General features: G+C 42.0%; 2 protein-coding genes across 6 annotated transcripts; both read right to left on the bottom strand.

Moving 5' to 3' along the window:
- Positions 1-2,368: 2,368 nt before the first annotated feature.
- Positions 2,369-8,925, bottom strand: LOC105012253 (loricrin-like). Of its 4 annotated transcripts, none has more exons than XM_034294068.1 (4): positions 8,888-8,925; positions 6,772-6,871; positions 3,675-6,463; positions 2,369-3,396 (listed from the first exon to the last, which is right to left on the bottom strand). In XM_034294068.1, exons 3-4 carry the CDS (start codon positions 5,725-5,727, stop codon positions 3,365-3,367), a joined length of 2,085 nt encoding a protein of 694 aa, XP_034149959.1. In that variant the 5' UTR covers positions 5,728-6,463; positions 6,772-6,871; positions 8,888-8,925; the 3' UTR covers positions 2,369-3,364. The 4 variants fall into 4 exon arrangements, with proteins under 4 accessions (XP_034149959.1, XP_034149962.1, XP_034149960.1 ...); XM_034294071.1 differs by lacking the exon at positions 8,888-8,925 and having other exon boundaries at positions 3,675-4,325; positions 4,362-6,463; positions 6,772-7,904; XM_034294069.1 differs by lacking the exon at positions 8,888-8,925 and having other exon boundaries at positions 3,675-6,466; positions 6,772-7,896.
- Positions 8,926-8,974: 49 nt separating this feature from the next.
- On the bottom strand, positions 8,975-22,899 carry LOC105012254 (zinc finger protein Gfi-1b-like). 2 transcript variants are annotated; one of them, XR_004576123.1, is made up of 8 exons: positions 22,068-22,899; positions 21,699-21,770; positions 18,938-19,280; positions 18,495-18,745; positions 18,019-18,162; positions 17,330-17,495; positions 12,818-14,838; positions 8,975-9,012 (listed from the first exon to the last, which is right to left on the bottom strand). XR_004576123.1 is itself a non-coding variant. In XM_010872946.5 (7 exons), exons 3-7 carry the CDS (start codon positions 19,209-19,211, stop codon positions 14,666-14,668), a joined length of 1,008 nt encoding a protein of 335 aa, XP_010871248.2. In that variant the 5' UTR covers positions 19,212-19,280; positions 21,699-21,770; positions 22,068-22,899; the 3' UTR covers positions 12,214-14,665. The 2 variants fall into 2 exon arrangements, 1 of the variants encoding a protein (XP_010871248.2); XM_010872946.5 differs by lacking the exon at positions 8,975-9,012 and having other exon boundaries at positions 12,214-14,838.
- Between the last annotated feature and the right edge of the window lie 91 nt (positions 22,900-22,990).

Below are 22,990 nucleotides of genomic sequence, written 5' to 3'. Positions count from 1 at the left end.
ACAGATCCTTAGAAAACTGAAAAGGTATTATTAGCAGACGCTGTAACAGGGAGGGACAGGTAATGGACACAGATGCAGAGAAAAAAAAAACCCACAAACAATGAGTCGTATTTTGTGTTCAAACATAAGGGGGAGTGTGGACATTGTCTCCCTTGCAAACCTACCATACATGTTAATGGCTTCACCCAACACTAGGCATACATGTGGATGTGCCCCGGTTAACCCTAGAGTGTCATGTATGAGCCTGGGGTCTCCCAACCACCATGTACCTCAAGTCTCTGAGCAATCCGAGGCCCTTGGAAAGTCAATAAACAGGCTGGCATGGTTGATGAAGGCTTGAGGGTCACTGCCATAGAATACTGTGTTTCCTCATGTCAGACTACAGGTGACATCTTTTAAATACTGACATTAAGGGCTGTGTATCGGAGTGGATGTCAAAGAGGGCAGAAACGCACTTGGACATCATCCCACGTCGCATGAAACACCCAATGTATCAGGAATAGACACATCTTCACAGATATTGAACAAGATAACATCCTGCATGTTTGATCTGGTTTCTATCAAAGACCTATGTGTTGCAATACATTTCCATTATTATTTCACAACCAAATGTTCATAACCAAATGCATGCTTGTTAATCAATCAGGACACTGACACAAAGCAGAGGCGCACAACTAGATTAGTTACTAGCAAAGCAACTTCATTGAAGTTAGCTTTATCAAGAAATGTTGACCTGCTTGTAAATACCTGCAGTTACATAATCTGCCAGAATTGAAGTGCATTATGAATCCACTTCACCTGAAAAGAAAATCCTAGAGAAAATGCTAAATTTCACAGCAGCAGACACAGTACAAACAAATGTGTTAAGTTTCCAGCGTTTCTTTCTAAACAAATGTCACAACCTAATGGTAGGACATACAAACTCATACATAATCACATTTAGAGTCAGCTGAGACTTTAAAACAAATGTGTGGTTTTTGTTTGGCTGTATTAGGTCCAAGCCTATCTACCAATTTAAGGTAAGAGGAGTAGTGTTATTGTAAACATTTATAAAAGGGGATATGGAAGTCCCTTTCGTCCTTTGAGACAGTGTACTAACAGTTCTTCTCAATCCTGCTCCTGGAGGCACCCTGTCTTGCATGTTTTAGATCTCACCCTGCCCTCACACACCTGATAGCTCATCTAGAACTTGATAATGAGCTCACCATTTGAATCATGTGTAAAAGAGCAGGGAGAGTACTAAAATATGAAGGGCTGAGTGCCTCCAGGAGCTGGTTTGAGAAACACTGTACTAACATAAGGAATTCTTAAGATGGAGATATAATGGATTGTTCAGCAACATTTCAAAATACACTGATGAGCCAAAACATTACGTCCACCTCCTTGATTTGTTTAGAAATAAAAACATAATATTAAATACCAACACAGCCTGGGACTTAAGAGGCATTTACTTTTTTTCAATAGATCTAATCAGTATTTAAAATGTAGGCATTTGTATAACTTATGTTACAAAGTAGTTGTAAATTTCCCTTTAAGATACACCCGCAAACTTGGTCAAGTTGTCTTTAAAAGGACAAGGGGAAATTTTAATATTTCAAACCAACAAGACAACAAAAATCTAGCACCCTATTGTTAACATCCTGATCTCAGCAGACAACAAGTGCATCTCATAACTTAAACCTGAGGTCACTGTGTTATAGGGATTACACATGCTGTGTCCTGCAAGGGAATGATTGCACACTGATGAGTAATATGAAGATTATTTCTACGCAAGTAACAGATGGATACATTTTCTTGCGAACCACAATGCAATGCCACACCCACTCCACGCAATGGCCTTTCCTCCCAAGACTGTAGTCCCAACATGCCCCAGCAATAACTAACTACCAGTAACACATAACCAAAACGCTGCAATGTGGGTGAGGCATTTAAAGGTGTACACACATTACAGTACACATTTAAAGTGGTTAAGTGGTAAAGGGACATTCCACTGCGATTCTATTGCTATACTGTATATACATTACCAGTCAAAAGTTTGGACACACTTACCCATTCATTTGAATAGTAGTTACCTGGAAGAACCAGAGTTACCTCTGCTGCACAGGATAAGTTCATTATAGCTACCAAAGAAATCACAACTGAAGGACACCAGTAAGAAGAGACTTGCTTGGGCCAAGACGGACAAGAGATTTCTGGTTCCAACCGCCGTGTCTTTGTGAGACACAGAGTGGGTGAACAGAGGTGTGGTTCCCACCATGAAGCATGGAGGAGGAGGTGTGATGGTGTGGGGGTGCTTTTCTGGTGACACTATGTGATTTATTATTATTTTTGTAACCCAATTGAGGGTTACATTTTTTTAATTAAATCTTTATTTCAAAAAGGAACATTAAATATTTATTAAATATTTATTTCAACAAGACCAAGGTCTCTTTTACAGCCGGACCCTGTGTATACAAGTTTACATATACAGGTTAGATTCAATGATTAAAAACAGAATAAAAAAAACACAGAGTAAAGACATAAGACATACAGTTTAGGTACCATCACAGATGTCTCCAGGGGGACATTTATGCCATGTATGCAAGTCATTTTTTATTTTATGTTTGGGATGAGTTGAACCATAGAGTCTAAGAAAAGCAGCCAGCAAGTGCTCAGCATATGTGGTAACAACTTCAAGACTTGGAAAATCATTCCAGGGGACTTCCTGATGAAGCTGACTGACAGAATCCCAATCGCCGTTCCATTTCACCACAAAGGTTTTCACTGGTGTTGAGTTATATGGCTTGTCCATATAGAGTTATATGGCAAGCCACTTGAGTTCCTTCACACCAACCTCATCGAACCATGTCTTTACGGACTCCGCTTTGTGCATAGAGGCACAGTCATACTGAAACAGGAAAGGGCCTTCCCCAAACTGTTGCCAGAAAGTAGGAAACACCCGATTGTCAAAAATGTCTTTGTATTCTTTAGCATTAAAGGACCCTTCACTGTAACTAAGGGGCCTAGTCCAAACCCTGAAACACAGCCCCAGACCATTATCCCTCCTCCACCAAACTTTGCAGTAGGCACTATGCATAAAACCTTGTAAACTAACAGGCTTGTGAAATGCTCAATTTTGTCAGACAAAGATAATTTACACTGAGAGAGTATTAATTTGTCAAAAACTAGAATGGTTACATTGCTGATTTCCGCTGTACCCTTAGAATCTGGAAGCACAAAGCAGTAAGAACAAATTAGTGATTTCATTTGTCTTTCATTAGATCTATGATGATCTCTGTAGTTTCACTTGTGATTAATAAATGGTGGTGGTCCATCTTGTCCACATCCATCCAGATCGCTCCGGTCTTGACAACCTTTATCCCTTTTAGCAAGGATGATGATCAGTTTTTGGCGGAACTAATAAACCAAGAGAATAGCAAACAGTGAGAGACAGTCATTGGACAGTGCTGGAGTAAAGAAGATAATGTCCATTAAGAGACTGCTAGCGACACCAGGCCAGTGTTACATCTGAGTGGCGAAATTTTGAATTTATATGGACGTGTTAAATGCATTATGCTTTGAAATGACAAATATCAATGGTTCCCACAATCCCATGTGTGATGGGCCACATGGCACAGTAGTAATGTATTTTAGTAATTCATTTAGAAATCCTTCTGTTACACTGGCTTACCTACCATTGTCATGGATGGTGCAGCTGGTCACTTTGCCAATAGAAGTGCTGCCTGGACCATGGGATACGTTGCCAATGGAAGAACTGCCTCCACCACCTGATATGTTGCTAATGGATTTCATGCCTCCACCACCTGATATGTTACCAATGGAGATATTGCCTCGACCACCTGATATGTTGCCAACTGATTTAATGCCTCCACTGCCTGATATGTTGCCAATGGAGGTACTGCCTCCACCTCCTGATATGTTGCCAATGGATTCAATACTTCCACTGCCATATATGTTGCCAATGGAGGTACTGCCACCACTGCCTGCTATGTTGCCAATGGATTTATTGCCTCCACCGCCGGGTATGTTGCCAATGGAGGTACTGCCTCCACCACCTGATATGTTGCCAATGGATATAATGCCTCCACCGCCTGAAATGTTGCCAATGGAGGAACAGCCTCCACCACCTGATATTTTTCCAATGGATTTAATGCCTCCACCGCCAGATATGTTGCCAATGGAGGTACTGCCTCCACCGCCTGATATGTTGCCAATGGATATAATGCCTCCACCACCTGATATGTTGCCAATGGCTTCAATGCCTCCACTGCCTGAATTGTCACCAATGGTGGTCCTGCCTCCAACACCTGATATGTTGCCAATGCCTCCACCGCCAGATATGTTACCAATGGAGGTACAGCCTCCACCGCCAGATATGTTACCAATGGAGGTACAGCCTCCACCGCCCGTTATGTTGCCAATGGATTTAATGCCTCCACTGCCTGATATGTTGCCATCGGAGGTACTGCCTCTACCCCCTGATATGTTGCCAATGGATTTATTGCCTCCACCGCCGGATATGTTACCAATGGAGGTACTGCCTCTACCACCTGATATGTTGCCAATGCATTTATTACCTCCACCACCAGAAATGTTGCCAATGGAGGAACTGCCTCCACTGCCTGATATGTTGCCAATGGATTTATTGCCTCCACCACCAGAAATGTTACCAATGGAGGTACTGCCACCACTGCCTGATATGTTGCCAATAGATTTATTGCCTCCACCACCTGATATGTTGCCAATGGATATAATGCCTCCACCGCCTGAAATGTTGCCAATGGAGGTACAGCCTCCACCACCTGATATTTTTCCAATGGATTTAATGCCTCCACCACCAGATATGTTGCCAATGGAGGTACTGCCTCCACCGCCTGATATGTTGCCAATGGATATAATGCCTCCACCATCTGATATGTTGCCAATGGCTTCAATGCCTCCACTGCCTGAATTGTCACCAATGGTGGTCCTGCCTCCAACACCTGATATGTTGCCAATGCCTCCACCGCCAGATATGTTACCAATGGAGGTACAGCCTCCACCGCCTGTTATGTTGCCAATTGATTTAATGCCTCCACTGCCTGATATGTTGCCAACGGAGGTACTGCCTCTACCCCCTGATATGTTGCCAATGGATTTATTGCCTCCACCGCCGGATATGTTACCAATGGAGGTACTGCCTCCAACACCTGATATGTTGCCAATGCATTTATTACCTCCACCACCAGAAATGTTGCCAATGGAGGAACTGCCTCCACTGCCTGATATGTTGCCAATGGATTTATTGCCTCCACCGCCTGATATGTTACCAGTGGAGGTACTGCCTCTACCGCCTGATATGTTGCCAATGCATTTATTACCTCCACCACCGGAAATGTTGCCAATAGAAGTACTGCCTCCACTGCCTGATATGTTGCCAATAGATTTATTGCCTCCACCACCGGAAATGTTGCCAATGGAGGTACTGCCTCCACTGCCTGATATGTTGCCAATGGATTTATTGCCTCCACCGCCTGTTATGTTGCCAATGGATTTAATGCCTCTACTGCCTGATATGTTGCCAATTGATTTATTACCTCCACCACCGGAAATGTCGCCAATAGAAGTAATGCCTCCACTGCCTGATATGTTGCCAATGCATTTATTACCTTCCACCACGCGAAATGTTGCCAATGATTTAATGCCTCTACTGCCTGATATGTTAGCCAATGGATTTATTGCCTCCATCACCAAAATGTTGCCAATGGATGTACTGCCTCCACTGCCTGATATGTTTGCCAATGGATTTTTTGCCTCCACCACCTGATATGTTGCCAATGGCTCCAATATCCTCCACCACCTGATATGTTGCCAATGGAGAAACAGTCTTCATCGCCTGTTATGTTGCCAATGGCTTCAACGCCTCCACTGGCTGATATGTTGCCAATGGAGATACTGCCTCCACCACCTGATATGTTGCCAATGGATTTTTTGCCTCCACTGCCTGAAATGTCACCAATGGAGGTACTGCCTCCACCACCTGATATGTTGCCAATGGCTTCAATGTCTCCACTGCCTGATATTTTACCAATGGAGGTACTGCCTCCACTACCTGTTATGTTGCCAATGGATTTAATGCCTTTACTGCCTGATATTTTTCCAGTGGATTTAATGCCTCCACCTGATATGTTGCCAATGGATTTAATGCCTCCACCTGATATGTTGCCAATGGAGGTACTGCCTCCACCGCAGAATATGTTGCCAATGGATTTAATGCCTCCACCACTTGATATGTCACCAACCGAGGTAATGCCTCCACTGCCTGAAATGTTGCCAATGGATTTAATGCTTCCACTGGCTGATATGTTGCCAATGGATTTAATGCTTCCACTGCCTGATGTGTTGCCAGTGTTTGCCCTGCCTTCACCAGTTACGTTACTAACAGATGCACTGCCTTCATCATGTGGTATGTTGCCTTCCATTACTGCTACAATAGAATGAGAGGAGAAGAGAAGGGAGAGAGAGAGTGATAGAGATTAAATGGAAATACAAAACAGGTACATTGCACTGATGTTTATATTACGTTTTAATGAGTGTCCTCATCCAAGCTGTCTACAAAATGCACCAATCTCAACACGTAAAGTTTACAGTGTGACAGTGTAAGTCACCAACACCTAAGTAGCGCTGTAAAATAATGTTGTGTCTTATTCCCCTATGTTAATTATGACTTCAGAATTGGGTTCATCACTTCAAACCCTTAACCAAAGGCAGTATTGTAAATAATGTATTTACCTGTGGCTTTGTTCTTTCCTGGTGCAATTGAGGCAGTAGTGATCATATGTTGTAGTGAAGAGCGGAGTGATAGCCTTGATTTTTATAGGATAGTGTCACGCTGGAAGAGAGAAAGTGGGGCTGGTTCTCAGCCTGTTACAGTCTCTTTTTATTTTTTTTATCAAGGTCAAATGAGTCAGTTCCAGAGAACTAGAGAAAAGACAGCCATTTAAAGGGTTGGGATCATTTCCAGAAGATTGAAGGTAATCACATACTGACACAATCAGGCCCCAATGCCAGATAAAACAGTGGCTAATAACATATAATATACACTATGTAAAGGTTGTAAATTTGACCAGAATATTCATCCTCTCAGCTTCTGTTTAGCTTGTGCAGTGGTTCTCCTTTGAATAAAAAAATAATGGTGGTCATCTGTGAATGTATGACATATAAGTTATCAGCGAACATGTATCCAGCTGATTTTTAGATCAGCTGGTCTTCGGCTGAATGGTACACATAGTAATTTTCCTGGTTCAGTCTCAAGGGAGCCTAGAAGCAACAGGGCAATGGACAGTTGGTTGACAAGGTACTGACAACTGTGGGTATGGAAGATGGGGCTCCGGCTCAGTTGTATGTAAAAAATACAAACCTGAATTATCATGATTGGATAAGTTTTCACCCCACTTGTAGTAGCAATCCTAAAAATAATTTAAAATCACACAACAATGTATTTGGCCCCCACCTGTGTTGAATTGGGGAAGGGAAAATAGAGCAATGCACAGAAGAAGCAAAAAAACCTGAAACTATAACAGTAGACAGTAAACTTTCAGCATGACACAGCCAGTGGAGTGGCAAGGGAATTACAAGGTAAATGTCCTTGAGTGGCCCAGTCAGAGCCTCGAGTTAAATCCAAATGAAAATGTGTGCCATGGCTTGAAGACTACTGTCCAACTATGCTTCCCAAGGAATTTGACAAACCTTTTGTATTTGACAACATTTTGTAAATGGTGAAATTTTGACAGCTATCACTACCTTTCCAATGATGGTAACGACCAATCCAAAACAGATTCACTCTCTCTTGGAGAAAGTGCAATTCATGGCTCATTCTTCCTTTGACAGCAACAATAAACGTAATTTAACTGTATACACAACCAGTGGGTGTGGTAGCAACCTGGTAAATAGAGACCAGAACTTTTTCACAATGAACACAGTAAATAACTCTGTGTTCTCTGTGTGAATGAGTGTTTCTTCATGTCATGCTAAATCTTTTTACAGTATTCACAGGGGTAGGGCCGTGTTTCAGAGTGTATGTCAAAATGGATAGATTACAGACACTGCATAATACGCATATCAGGGTTGGGAATTAATAAACCACAAAAAGGCAGTCATTGACGTAAGTGCTTGAAAACAAATATGACAGGCTGCATGATTGATCTGGTTTCTAACGTGACAAACCAATGTGATGCAATTCATTTCCATTATAATCTGTGCTTCACAACCAAATATTGCGCAGTATCTTTTATACTGTGATGTACAATGGTCTTTTTTATCTCAATATCAAATAATATCTGGGCAACAACTAACTACTTTAGTTTGTTCTTAATTTTAAAAAACTAGCAAAGATTAATTTCTCCTGTCTGTGAGCAGTCTGAGTGAGCCTGTCATAAAAAAATTTTGTAATGATTCTAGCTCTGACAGGAAAAGGCATCTATTTATTTAAGCATTTATTAGAGAACAATGCACACACGATGTATTGGCATTAGGTTCTGTTGCTTTGGGGTAACTCACCATCATCCCAAAATCGTGTGCACAATACTACAAATTAATACTGTAATATAACAGCAGTACACATTGGCAATGGGCAAGGTACGCAGGACCAATCCCCTGCAGACATTAAAATAGAACCAAGATAACGAACTAACAAACATTAAAGATAAGACATAACATAATTTAGCGCCACAGGAAAACATTTACTTTGGGACAGCTTAGTTTGCAACATTACCTATTTTATGCTAATCAAAGAAAACCTCACATGGTGATAGCATTGGCTACATTTTCATCATTGACTCACCCAGTGGCGTTTTTAAATGTAAAACATTGGTGGGGCACAAACCATTTCAAAATGTAGGATACATACCAGTGAAGCTACAAAACTTCCTCTTGCTACTGATGTGTTTATTTAACACATCAACAAACAGCGTGGCTCCACAAAACACTTAACGACAGAGGGGCTTGCTTCTACCAGGTGTTGTAGTACACATACTGGAGGGAGGGGGAGAGAGAGAGAGAGAGAGAGAGAGACCGTCTGTCATTGCTCTCATTCTCTCTCACACACATGTAAAATCACCACTGTCACATTTACAAACCTAAAATAGCAATGCAACCAAGCTCAGAACCAATGTGCCTACAGGGCCATACATGAACAGCAATGAGCTCAACACCACTGAAGGCCTCAACGACGCGGAAAGACAACTTTTTAGGGATACAGATCCATTCTACAACCTTAATAGGTAAGCATGGACACACTGACACTCGTCACCATCTATATCAATCGGATGTCGTCATAGGTGTTGTTATGATAATTTTCAGCAGAGTGACGATCTCAGCAAAAGCCTCCTCTAGGTTGTTCTCATGGATGGATCTTAACAGACACAGGGTCGTCTTACAAGTGTGAAGCTCAGTGTGGCGGTACAGAATGGTCAGCTCAGACTTCAACATTTCCTTGTTTCCTAGAGTCCATAGTTTCACCGCACAGTCAAGCTCAGATGTAGGGAATGACAGGACAAATTGTGGGAAGAGCGAGCTGTCAACCAGCTTGGCAGCGATCAGGTGGTCACTTTGTGAGAACCTCTGCTCCACCTGGGAGATGACTGTGTCGCATGCCTCCTTCATCACCGGTGCTGTGCAGGTTACTCGTCTGTTCCATCGTGAACGGTGGCAGCCCATCCATCAGTTTGCTTCCGCATATTCTGGACATTCTCCTTGAAACGGGTGAGCGCACTGCTAATCCCAGATGCATCGATGCTCCATTTTTGCAGAGTGTTGTATAAAACATCAACTTCTGGCATAAGGAAGAAAAAAAAATCCAGCAGCTGCAGAAAGGCTCGGTCCCAGAGTTTTTTTGACAGGCCGTATGCCTCACTTATGGTGGCCTCATCCCATCCTGGTTGTGTGCGTATGTCCTCCATACACAGGAGCAGTGCAGCGTGATTTTCCCAAACTGCATTGACAGTTCTACTTTTAAAGTTCCATTGTACAGCGGGTGGCCTTGGAATGCGTCTCTGTGTTGCCTCAGCAAGTGCCGCAACACATTTTGGGGTGCCAGAGAAAAAGGTGGCAAAAGCAGTTAAATCTGCAAAAAACACCTTCAAGATGCTCATCCTTGCTGAACAAAGTTGCTGCAAGGTCAGGTTCAGCTGGTGAGCATAGCAGTGAACTGGACATGTAGGTATGTCTCTTTCATTAGCGTCTGTACCCCTCTGATGTTTCCACTCATTACAGCCGCACCATCATAAGTCTGAGTGATCAGCTTTTCTACCAGCTTCAGTGGTTCCACCACACCCTTGATGCTATTAGAGAGGCAGAGTCCTGATTTATCTTTGACTTCCACAAACTCCAAAAACCTCTCTGTCACTGTATTGTCAGGCAACATGTATCGCAACATCAATTTGTGATTTACAGGAGACATCAGTGGTCTCATCTGCCTGTATGGCAACAAATGATGTCTCGTCCACTTGCTTGGCTATCTCCTCCCTGTACACTTCATACATACAGTCTAACAGTTAGTTTTGTACAGTGCTGGATGTCCCTTTGAAGATGGGCTGACCGTCATAGTGCCTCTGAAGTCTTGAATTGCCCTCAGGCAGTCTCAGAAATGCATCTGAATATTCCAGGATTCAGGGAGTCCACTGACTCGTCGTGCCCCTGCAGTGCGGTTTCACATTTTCCACACAGTTGAATACGTGTTATGATCCGACTGAGAACGTACCTGTTTTCCTCCACCTGTTTTGTTATGTTGCTCAATGGAGCGCCTGTATGCACTGTCAACTTGGGCTGTAACATTTACCCTTCCAAGTAATCCCAATTTCACAGCATTGTCCAGATGACTCACGCTGCTCTCATGTTTTGCAATCCTCTCAGAAAGATGTTTCAAAACTTTGTAACCCGTCCTCGACCAAGTACCATCTCCACCAAATAGCAGACATGGAAAACAGAAGAGTGCCTTCTTTTGTATGCTAACCATTTTCTTCAGTGACCACTCCATGTTAAACCCGCTTGCTCGAGTACCGGTGCTCGAGTATGAAATCCACTTTATTCATTTTCCCAAGTTAGCTGGCTTTTGTGAAGCTAACAAGCTAGCTAACACAATGATCACACTAACATTCTGAGCGTGCGTATTCATATTTTCACACGTACAATGTACATTGCATTGTGAGAGAGGGGCTAGCCCCACATTCACGCTTAGCCTATGGCCTACTACTGCCAACAAGATTCGGCAGAACGCAGTCTGAAGCAGCAAGGCAGGGACCAATGAACATGAAATAAAATCCTAACACAAATTATATTCAATTTAGGAAGATGCTATATTCATAGATAATAAATTATAGGCATTGCAGTTCTTTCTGTTGACAACAGGTGGGGCTGTGCCCCTAATGACCAGTCGCCCCTGGACTCACCCACAATCTTTTTTTTTTATTTGGGCACAGAAGATTTAAAGAACACCACTGAATACTGAGATATACTTGACATTTTCACTACCGGATTCAATCGAATAAGTTTTTGTATTTTTTAAAACTGTTTCTTTTTTGGAATGCCTGCACCATAAAATGGTGATAACCCCAGAACCTTCTTGATTAACCTCTGAAAATGAGGGGGGACCACCACCCTGACCCTTTCTAATAGGTTAAAATGATGGTACCTGGCATATCTCACCTCTTAATGGAGATTTTATCTTTACATATACTTATGCCCATAACAGTTTATATTAACCCTTTCTAAAAATGGGTTACATTAAGAACAGAAATTGGTCGGTGGTCCATTCCTTCCTTATGTAAATCTATAATTTTAGCCTCTTCCAGAGTAAGCAGTAGTGACCCATATCACTGGTCCGGACAAACATTTTGTGCAGATCAGGTGAAATAATATTATTTATATAGGATTTAATTGTTTCTAGGATTTAATTTAATCTAGGGTTTAATTGTTTCTTTTACATCTCTGAGCGATTTTACCACATTCAGAAAGTAAATATCACCTTGGTTCACTCTTACAGAATGTTTAAGGGGCACTTTTGTGGATACAGATCAAGCTTAGTCCTGGACTAAACATTCCAGCTCAATAACATTGTAAACACATTGTTCACTCACTCACAATCTGCATTATCCACATACTAGATAGAAATATCTAGAACTGGACAACAAAGAAAGTTAAAAGATACTGTTAATCATTTCGGTCTTTTGAGGATTTAGTCATGAAAGCTATGCAGCCTACTCAATTCCTTCCCATATCTACTATTTACAGGCTCCCTGGGCAATATAAAGCGTTTCTCAGTTAGTCAGCTGAATTCTTATTGAACCAGCAGGTATAATTCTAGTTTTTGGCAGCTTCACATGGAGAAGTCAAGAGATCCTCTCCAAAATATTCCGTGGGTTTTGGGACCACCTTCATTCTTTGGATTTAGTTATGTCCCGTGGAATGGACATTGTGAATCTAACAGTTTTTCCAGACGCGTCGCACCTCTCAAAATGGAACAAATATGCGACAAGAAATTAGATCCCTGGCATCTGTCAACGGGTGGCAAATAGTATATTCCAGGCGTATCGTTTTAATGAGTTTCCTTTAAATGCATGTGTGTGGAGTTTTGATTTGTGTGTTGTCCGTGTGCATTTTCTGGTGTGTATCGTTACTGCCTTGTACTAATTTTCATGATGAGGGCACGGACACGTGTCGGACAGTTGCCCCCTTAACTGACACAACGGCGATTGGCCAAAGCGCGTCCTTTCATGGTATAAATGTGATGATTACACCTGCTGTAGGGAGGGTTAGGAAGCGCGTTGAGAGAGGTGCCTACCGGACGAGATGTGGTGCGCAGGAACACGGACCAAAGGAGTCTCTGGAGCAGTAACGTGGGACCGGCCGACCACACCTGGAAACACTGCTGTTGATGGGCCTGTCTTCCCCCCTCCCAAAGGGAAGTAAAACCGTTGAATTAAGTTGAGTATTGTACTGTGGCCGATCCTCTTAAGTATGTCTGTGCCTGAGGATTCCGTGGGCGGGCGAGCGAACCTCGCTTCCTCCGCATTGTTAGTTTGTAGTTGCTGAAGGATGATAAGGATGAAATCCCGGAACGGAGGCAAGAAATAGTGTGACGGTGACACGGACTGGATTACTCACTCTGGCTGGCTTTTTTGAATACGAGTGGCGACATCGGATTGGATGCTTTTTGGTCCACCACTACATCTGAGTATTTTGTCCTGGACTCTGTGGAAATTGACTGTGGACAACTTTTATTCAATTATTGATTATTGTAGACATCCTATTTGGCCCATAGGTTTTTAGGAATACTTATTGTATTTACAAAAATGTTATTGCGAACTGTACTCATGTGTATGTGAAGTGAACTAAACTAAAAAGCTGCAGTCCACAAGACAAGTTGTCTCTCACTTAAGCCGTGATAAATTCATGAGCTTTGACAAAAAGGCCAAGATCATTAGAAAACAAATTTGACTTCTTCCTAATCAAGCATAGTTTGCCAAAATGTAGTTGCCCTAAGATGCACACAATTGCAAGATACAGATCAATGGGGACACAAGTTTTAAATCCTGTATTGCTCAATATTAAAATAGTAATGAGCACTAAAACTACCAGATTCAAACTGGACCCTATTCCAATGAACTACTTCTACTTGTTGGCCCATTTGTGTACCAAACACTGTAAAAGTTGCCATTATAAAGCCTATTTTAAGAAAGCCAAACTGATCTGGATAAATTAAATATTGGAACCAATATTGAACCTCAAGTTCCTCTAAAATATTATTTATGATTTATCAAAAGACATATTTATGAAACAATGTGGTTTTTAAACCCCATCACAGTACTGAGACTGCACTTGTGAAGGTGGTAAATGACCTTTTAATGGTGTCCAACCAAGGCTCTCCGTCCGTTCTGTGATGCCTACGACTCCAATGATCATTCCCTGCTTTTGAAGAGCCTGGAAACCCATATTGGTCTACATGTGCACGTTATTGCCTGGTTTTGACTTTATCCCCCAGAAAGATATTAGTTGTGTGGATGATCTGTTGTCTGACAAATCAAAGGAACACTTTGGTGTCCCCTCTGTGGACGCCATCTCTGTGATGTCCTCCGGAAGCACAATGTCAAGGTTTACTTCTGTAAGCATTTCAAGGCCCAAAGAAGGCTAAGGTTAATAAATGATAGAAACGTTAAGTATTTAGGATTTATGTTTATATAATAAATACAATATTTACAAGACATGAAGTGATGATTTAAAAAATAGTTACAAAGAATGCTGGTAGACTTCAAGAAATTGCATTTCCTGGTGGATATAAAGTTTAAGATGTTCTAGTCTGATGCAGAATTTCTTACAGGAAATTATCACTGTCCGCTCGTGAGGTTACCACAGGGCTAATGTGTTCTAGGTTATTAACTTAACTGTCAAATATCTAAGCAAAATACATTTGTAAAAAACTTTTTTTTTACTGAATGTTTGTCTGAATTTTAAGTGGATCATCTAACCCTTCTGTTCAGCTTGCTGAGTGGTGCATCTTTAAAATGAAAAGGGGGAAAAAAAATGCTGGGTGCCAGCTGTGACCATGTGAGGGTCTCTCTGGACAGTGATTCTCCTGGCGGTGGAAACGCTGAACTCAGGCCAGCTGGTAGCAGGGTTGCTGCCAGAAGGCCTATGTGCAGTGATTCTCCTGGTGCTGCCTCAGGTCCAGTTTGCGCTGGAAGCCGTAACGGCAGCGGGGGCAGTGGTAGGGCTGGTTGCCACTGTGCTGACGGCTGTGGGTGATGAGGTTGGAGCTCTGGCTGAAGGCCTTGCCACACACCTGGCATACATGGGGCTTCTCACCTACGACAGGAGGGAAAAGGGCACGCTGTGACCACCCATTGTCAGAGACGGGCTGGTTTCTGGAAAAATATTGCAAAATTGCTGAACAAAAAATCTCTTCTGAATAATCTTTTAACAAAAAATGTATTGTGTCAGTAAGCACACAGTGACTTACATTCTAAGCCTATATTCTAGGCCTGTCAGACAGACCAAGGGTGAAATTGTGAGATCACTTTGCGTAGTCATTATGGGAGTATTTCAGAAAGCAGGTTTAGTGAACCTAGAGTCAGTTGATTGAAACTCTGGGTTTACGGTTTCAAAGAGTTTTGCCCTACTCTTTAACCGAAACCTGCCATCTGAACGTGTCAGATAGGGCGTGTCGTTTTCTCAAACAGCCACTTGTAGCACAAATACTCTGCATACATTTCCATCGGGAGAGGGTGATTAAACCACGCTTGTTTTATCATTCCGTAATGATTATCTGTTTGAGCATTACTTTTTTTCTGCACAATTGAACATTTATCTGAACAATATTCACAGCCCTCATATCTTTCCTATGATACATCATGGACTCAGTTCGGAAAAAAAAATCTTTGTTTTGCAGTTATTTGTATAACATCGATGACGCTTTGCATAGGCATAGAGCATCCAAGGCTCTTTTGGGCTGTCAGAGATGTGACTCTTGCACTGAAAGTTCTGTACACTTTTGTAGTGTACAGAAGTCACAGACCCACAAGACCCCTCAAAAAAGAATTCCACAGAATTGCAGGTATTAGTCTAAGCAGTAATCATTTTATTTAGTATGAAGATTTGAGACTGCACTAATCAGTTAATATTTTAGCGTTTCCAAGGGTGATTGGCTTCATAGATGGCACTCATACTGCTATCACGGCTCCTTCAGTAAATTATGTGAACAGGAAGTCTTTCCACAGCATCAATGTGCAGGTAGGCCAACAAGAAATTGTACTTTTTTGAGAACTGTACTTATTTTTTTGCTTAGACATTTTCACTTACTACTGAAATATATGTTGAATGTAGCCACTGAAAAGTGTTTAATTAGGTAGGGGAGGCTAAAAAGCATCACAACTGTTTGTACTGATATTATATTCTTCCTGTTCTAAGTATATTTTTTTCATTTCATCTTCAGTTGCTGCCAAATATGTTTTGTGCCTGTTGGGTCAGTGAAACTCGGCATATTTCCCATCCTACTCTCTTTAAAATTACTAGTTTACATTTTAATGTATATTATTGCTATATTTTTGCTTTATATATTTCTTAATTCTTACTATGCAGATGTGTGCCATGTCACAAGAATGTCACTGCTCGGAATGAGTGTTATTCGGTGCGTTTGAGAGACATAACTTGATATTACACCCCCAGACACACATTAAATACGTTTTATGAGTAGAACACTCGAGATGTGACTGTTTTTTCCAGTTAATACTCATGCATTGTCTCGGTCAGCAATTTTCTCCCACTGTAGTGTTCTTTTGCTGCTGATACTGTATGGCTTTTTACTTAAATATATACTCATATTCTGCATGTGCCTTCATTAATATATCTAACTCCACTGGGGAGAAGTACAGGGTCTGAGATCTTTTTCTCCTGTTGCCATGATGAATCACAATATCTGCATTTGCATTGATGAGGGCTTTTTCTCTCCTCGTGCACGTGCTCAGGGTTAACTTAACTCAGAGTTGACTGAACTAATTGTTACCACCTATTCTGAAACCGTCAACTCTGAGTTTGACAGCTCAGAGTCAGTCAACCCAAAGTTGTGGTTTCAACTCAGAGTATGTTAACCCTGCTTTCTGAAACACCCCACAGTAAGTACATTTTAACTCAAGTTTGCTGATATCAGCAGTCAGTGCTATTTAAGACAGGATGTGCCAAACACTCAGTGTTTGTTCAAGTCTGACGGGCAAACAGGAATTCAAAAGTCAAGAGTTGCCAGAGTGTCACTTGTTTTGGACTCCCATATGCCACTAACAGAGCAAGATGCAACCCACCCATGTGACACATCTAGTTTTAAACATGTCCGGCTTGCTTGTTAGGGTGAGTGCATGTCGAAAAACCTCTAAATAGCTGAGAAGATATCAGTGAAAATGATTTTTATCTCCATGTAGATAAAACGCTGCATGCGCAGTGAAGGCTGTGGTGGCAGATGAGGAGTCCTCACCCACACACCTCCTCCACTCCACTGCCTCTTCCTTCCCTCATCTCTCTTCACACACCCTCCTCTGAACCATTAACCATATTCTGAATAGTTGAGATGAAACCCTGCGCGGCCATTGTAAAGAGATCTCCAAAAAGAATATGTATCGAGAAACACCGAAAGAGAGGACCAGAGTTGATCTGCCCATATTGCAGTTCTTAAAATACGAAAAGATTAAGAGACCACTAGGGGGAAACAGATCTGCAGCAATTCGTGTAGAGGGTTTTTAAAGAAGTGGTTTTGCAAGATAAACAACTAGAGTTCATCGAAATGGTCAGCACAAGTTTAGTCATGGACCTGTGTGAATGAAGGTGTGTTTCTTCATGTCCGACTTCTGGTGAAACCTCTTGCCACAGTACTGACAGGGGTAGGGCCGCGTGTCCGAGTGGATGAGCAGGTGGGTGGACAAGGTAGAGGAGCGCTTGAACACCTTCCCACAAACTTTACAGCCAAACGTCCGCTCCTGTGACACACAACAACGCAGCATTCACATATGCAGAATAATTAAGCAATACGTCCTTAGTGGGTGGGATATATGGCCAATATACCATGGCTATGAGCTGTAACTAGGCACAATTAATTCGTATACTGACTGTACACCACAAACCCTCGAGATGCCTTACCAACACAATTAGAGCAGTAAAACGTAATGTAATGTCATCCATTATTATGGTGTCTTATATCAGGCCTATCGGCCAATCACCTTTCAGGATTCAAAGCACCATGTTGATAATCCTTTCCAATATAAATACTAATGAAGGAGGTATACCGTGTTATGTTCTCTCATGGATGGCATCAAAACCTTAATACAGATCCCTGGAGATAATAAGCGACATCAAATTGTATTCACATTATGGACCTTGAACCAGGGTTGCGGTCGATTCCAATTCAATGACCAGTTAAACATTTATTTGAAACCCTTTATTAGCAATACAAGAGTCTGTACTATACCAGGCAATGAGCCTTTAACATGGATTCTTTATTACCTTGACCCTGTAGCTCAAACCCACGTCCGGCATATAGCCATAGGGCTGATTGTTGGTTCTGGCGTGTGTGGAGGACGACTGCTTACGTCTGCCACCATGGGACCTGCGGACGTGGGACTCCAGACCGGAGATGGAAGAGAAACTCTGAAAAGAAAGAAACGTGGTGCTTTATTTCGAAGAGAGGGTGCAATACATTTAACAACATCTAACCCGACAACACGTTTCCAGGGGTGTTCCAATGAGTCAGAATTGTTCACTTACCATGGCAACGCAAATGTAACTGTACGTTTCCACGAATGTCAAACGTTTTGATGGGGGGGGGGGGGGGGGGGGGGGGGGGGTTGTTGTTTACTAATAAACTTTCATGCAGTCATACCTCTGTTGGTTCTCTATATACAAGTAACTCAATTACAGATCGGTTCTTATTAGCAACATATTGGGATAGAATAACAACTGACTTGGGATCATCCACTGACCTTTCCACACAACGAACATTCATTTCCAGGGGCCCTGAGGCTGTGGTCACTGATCTGGGGACAGTCCCTGTGTCTAGTCTCTCCTTGGAGGCGGGTATGCAGCAGGAAGCATCCTAGCTCTGGCAGTCCCCTGGGAGACGCTTGGGTCCGGGAGGGCCAGGCCTGAGGAGACTGGGAGGAGGACTCATCTTCCCCACGGCTGAGGAGGTTCAGCTTGGTAGGGGTGGGGAGGTGGCCAACAGTTCCATCGTCTTAGGATAAAGGAGAAAACATGGCGGTCCATTAAATCGTCCCATTCTCGTCCCATCCCATTTCAACAATTATCACTGTCCCATTCTAAGCGCAAACCAATTGCAAAGTCAGTCTTAACTCCTACTGGAACAATGAATACTGTATAATACGGTTTTATTATTTACTGGATGAGCCTCTCTTTCAACACCCACCTGAAGAACAGGGATTGTTGGGGTAGAGGTTAGGGGGATTGTATGAGGCTGGGTGGAGGACTGGAGATGGACACGGCTGAGGTGAGTAAGCCTCATGGTGTGACACAAAAGACAAAGCGCTCTTTGGTGAAGCCTGTCTATGGGCGGTTCCCATCTGGACCTCTTCAGGCTGTAGGGGCCCGTCCGGCACCGGGGTGGTACCAGGGCATAAGCTACCAGCTGTGGGGCGCAGAAGATGGGACTCCCCTCTCCTCACCAGGAACGAACGAGGCATGTTTGCAGGTCAAGGAGGGATCCAGAAGGTTGTATAGAGTCAATCTAATGGAAGTGGAGGTCGAATACCCTGCAATATGGAACTGGTATGAGAGAATTGTAATATCACAGTAGTAGTGATATCAACCAACATACAGCAGGGGGCAGCAGAGCCTTGACTAACAACAAACAGTGCCTTATCAATGAAGTGTTTCATAGTCTTTGCTGAACTGGGATACTGAATTAGATCACATGGAAACTGAGGATATTCCTGTTGGATTGTCGCACAGTTCAAGACCAGCTCCAACCACTAAGCCCTGGGATACACTGTGTATGAGAAGTCAAGGTGATAACCCGAAAAGTAACCGACCCAGACGGACCACGATAGCAACGCCTTGAGAGGGTCTGTCGCTATAGTGTGGCGATCACTAGACACCTTGACACGGGGCTCAGACCATCACTACTCAGGAGGATTGAATACTTCCTATTTAACCAGGAAGGGAAGAGCCATGGTTAAGTTTCGGACAGAGTGTCACGTAGAGAGAGTTGCTCTGGTCTCAGATAGTCAAGCGATAGGAGACAGCAACGCAGCAGTACAACACAGGAAGTACCCATGCTTCCTTGACCTGCTGGAGGTCTGACCCCAAACGACAACCCTTAATCCAACGAACCCTGTCTAATCCTGTCTAACCCTGTCTAATCCTGTCTAACCCAGTCTAACCCAGTCTAACCCAGTCTAACCCAGTCCAACCCAGTCTGCTGAAGTTCTTCACACCCTCTCTAGGACATCACAGGGTCTACTAGCAAGTAAAAAAATATATATATCTGACTGACATACAGCTCCTGAAAACACAAAGTGACTACTGCACCTTTTTCTTTCCTTTCCAGGTTTTGAGTGAGGAACAGAAGGGTTAAAATTATTAGACCACTGCAAATTGAACGCTTCTGTTCCTCACTCAAAACGTTCATTTCAACTTTTTTGGAAAGGAAAGAAAAAGGTGTAGTGGTCTATAAAAATTTTTCCGGGACCTGTATATCTGAATGAATTTTGATCAAAAAAGGAGGTCGATGAAACCCTTATTAACGCCCACATAAACACAAAACAATCTAACACTTTGCATTCTAGAAACACATATATTCATCATTCACAATGTGCCTTAACGTCTGCCTGACAAGCTCTATAGTGACTTGTATTCCCAGGCCATGCTTCCTAGACCACAATGTGTCTTTAACTTTAGATTCAATTGTATTGTCATTGAACAGCATGAGTTCGGTACAACGAAATGCAGTTAGCATCTAACCAGAAGTGCAAATAAAAGTATTAAAATATAGTATACAAATATTAAGTATAGTCTACGTTACAAGTGGAATATATAAATGTGCAATGAAGGCAAATACAGTGCAAATGGCCATTCTAAATGAGCAATGAAAGCAAATAGGGGAGGGCAGAATATTTCTAAGTATTAAGTATATGTATGTGCAAGTGGGAATTATGACTGCGCAATCAAGCAAGTTGGAGGTGTAAGGTAGTATGTGCAACTGAAATGCAGGGATAGCAGCAATGCGGTTCCAGAGGTAGACGTGCATGTAACAACTGAAAAACGCCAAAAAACTTGTCCTCAACGTGTCTTTAACATATCCTCAATGTGTTATCCAGTTACTCAGGTGCATAACCAAGTGGTACCAGATCAACACAATACCACACATGACTAGGCTGCTCAACCAATCAGCTATAGACCGCCATTTCTGTCTTACCCGTTGCAGTGTTTTTCCGATAAGGGTTTTAAAGTTGTTTTTGTAGTGTTGATTTTTTTTTGTGGTTCTTATAGCACTTTAAGATAACATGAAATGCACTATTGAAGTGCAACACATTTTTATTAGTCTAATGATTATTATGTGAATTGGATTGAATAATTAAATGCATTGGCTATCATTGTTACTTTGCAAGGGGAAATTTGAAATGAACCATTCCATGTAAATTGTTGCAACATATTTTCTAATAATCTTTTGAAACTGTGAGATAGCAGTGACAACTTCTCGTTTCTTGGTCCCATTGAATGGGAAAGTCAAGAGATTTCTAGTTTTACCAAAAATGCTGTTCATAACAGCTGACAGTTGTGTATTGAAAGGATACACCCTGTGACCCATCACATTCCTTTGAATAATACTCTCTCTCCTGTGTTTTCACAACCTTTTCACAATTCGGGTCTTTAATACTGTATTAAAGACCTGAATTAGTAAAATACCAGGCTCCCAGAAATAGCAAAGACTCTCAAAAAATGTCCGTGCTGAATCAATACTGGTCTGAAGACCTCATGAGGTCTAATGTATGTGTTAATTTGTAAATGGTATTACGTGGAACTGTTATGTTATTTTGGGCGATGGATCACTTAATAAGATACAGAACTCTCCACTGTGTTTAATGAAGATAAACCATTGAAGATACTTATTGATTGAATGTATCAGCTGGATAAAAATGGTACAGTAAATGCAGTGCTGAAAAACTCACCCAACAAAAGATGAATTCCAAATCTCATCAAATAGCTACCCCTCTTGAAGGTGTTTACTACAGTTAAGTAGCCTGTTGAGGTGACAACAAAGCAAATATTACAATATTGCAAAATGGTGGGTCTGTACATTTAATTAAACATATACACTTATTCAGAGCTTAACTTACAGTAGCGCAGTCATAAATGATTGTATAAAGTTAGAACATAAGACACAAAGCATTCATCTTTAATACATCTAAAGAATCTTTAGTTATTTATTTGAAATAGTGGCCCAAAAAACAATTCTAAGTGAATTAGTGAATTTAGACCCTCATAGCTAGAAATTTGTGACATTTTCACCACAAAAAATGGGTTAAATATTTACTTACCAACATATTGAAGGGTATCCAAAAGTTCATATTTCACATCAAGCAAGCAGGCTGAACAAATATATATAATAAACCAAAATATTATATTTTATGTTGATACGCCAAAATGTGTATTTCCCTGAATCCCTGAAAAAGTAAAGAAAAACTGAACACAAAGCTCAAATCAGTAATCTATATATATCGTCACCGTAAAAATAAATCTATATGATCAAGTGTAAGCTCTAGGGTGTATTGAACAAGTGAGATGTAGTGATGTGCCTTTCTGTAGCGATCGATTCAGTTGAAGCCCGCTGAGAAAGAGCCTTCATAGCTGTTCCTCGCTTGGCACCAGCAGCCACCTCGACCGCAGAGCTTCCTTCAGAAAGACCCGGCTCCGCTGCTAAGCATCAGCCGCTACTGTCACACTACTGACTGAAAAACACACGCTACTGTCACACTACTGACTGAGAAACACACTCGCATCAAGTTGCTCTGATACGGAAACAATTTCGAGGCCGTCTCCGCTTTCGCTTTCAGTTGACCACGTTTCCTTGCTTTGTTGGCATAATATCAGTCTCCTTTGTTTTGGTGTTTGAACGGTTCCTACGATCACAGAACAGGAAGGTTGCTTCGGTGCAGGAGTAAGACTGGAGAAAGCCATGTTACGAGAATGTGGCCGAGGAAGGCAGGCCACTTAAGTAACGCGTAAATGTGGTGCAAACTCTTTAGACAGTGTCGACATACTGCAGCATAATCATTGAGACAGAAGTGGTCATGGGGGAGACGGAAAGATCAAACAGAAGTTAGCCAGTAACCCAAATGACACTTCAAGTGTAAGTGCTTTGGAAAGTCCGAACAGCGGGATTACAGGTTCGTTGGAGGGTTATGATGAAAGAATGAGGAGCACTTCATCTACAACACAACAGAAACCCCATACTGGCTTG

The sequence above is a fragment of the Esox lucius genome, chromosome 9 (assembly GCF_011004845.1).
Source record: "Esox lucius isolate fEsoLuc1 chromosome 9, fEsoLuc1.pri, whole genome shotgun sequence".
NCBI classification, from domain to species: Eukaryota; Metazoa; Chordata; class Actinopteri; order Esociformes; family Esocidae; genus Esox; species Esox lucius.
The sequence above is the reverse complement of the archived record's forward strand: the minus strand, read 5'-3'. Positions and strand labels throughout refer to the sequence as shown.

Coding starts and splice junctions, on each gene's coding strand:
- LOC105012254 (XM_010872946.5), bottom strand. CDS start 19,211: ATGCCTCGTTCGTTCCTGGTGAGGAGAGGGGAGTCCCATCTTCTGCGC. Junction 18,746..18,937: donor CAACAATCCCTGTTCTTCAG/GTGGGTGTTGAA, acceptor CTTTATCCTAAG/ACGATGGAACTGTTGGCCAC. Junction 17,496..18,018: donor GTTTGAGCTACAGGGTCAAG/GTAATAAAGAAT, acceptor TGTGTGTCACAG/GAGCGGACGTTTGGCTGTAA.
- LOC105012253 (XM_034294068.1), bottom strand. CDS start 5,727: ATGGAGGCAATAAATCCATTGGCTAACATATCAGGCAGTAGAGGCATT. Junction 3,397..3,674: donor CTGCACCATCCATGACAATG/GTAGGTAAGCCA, acceptor TTGGTTTATTAG/TTCCGCCAAAAACTGATCAT.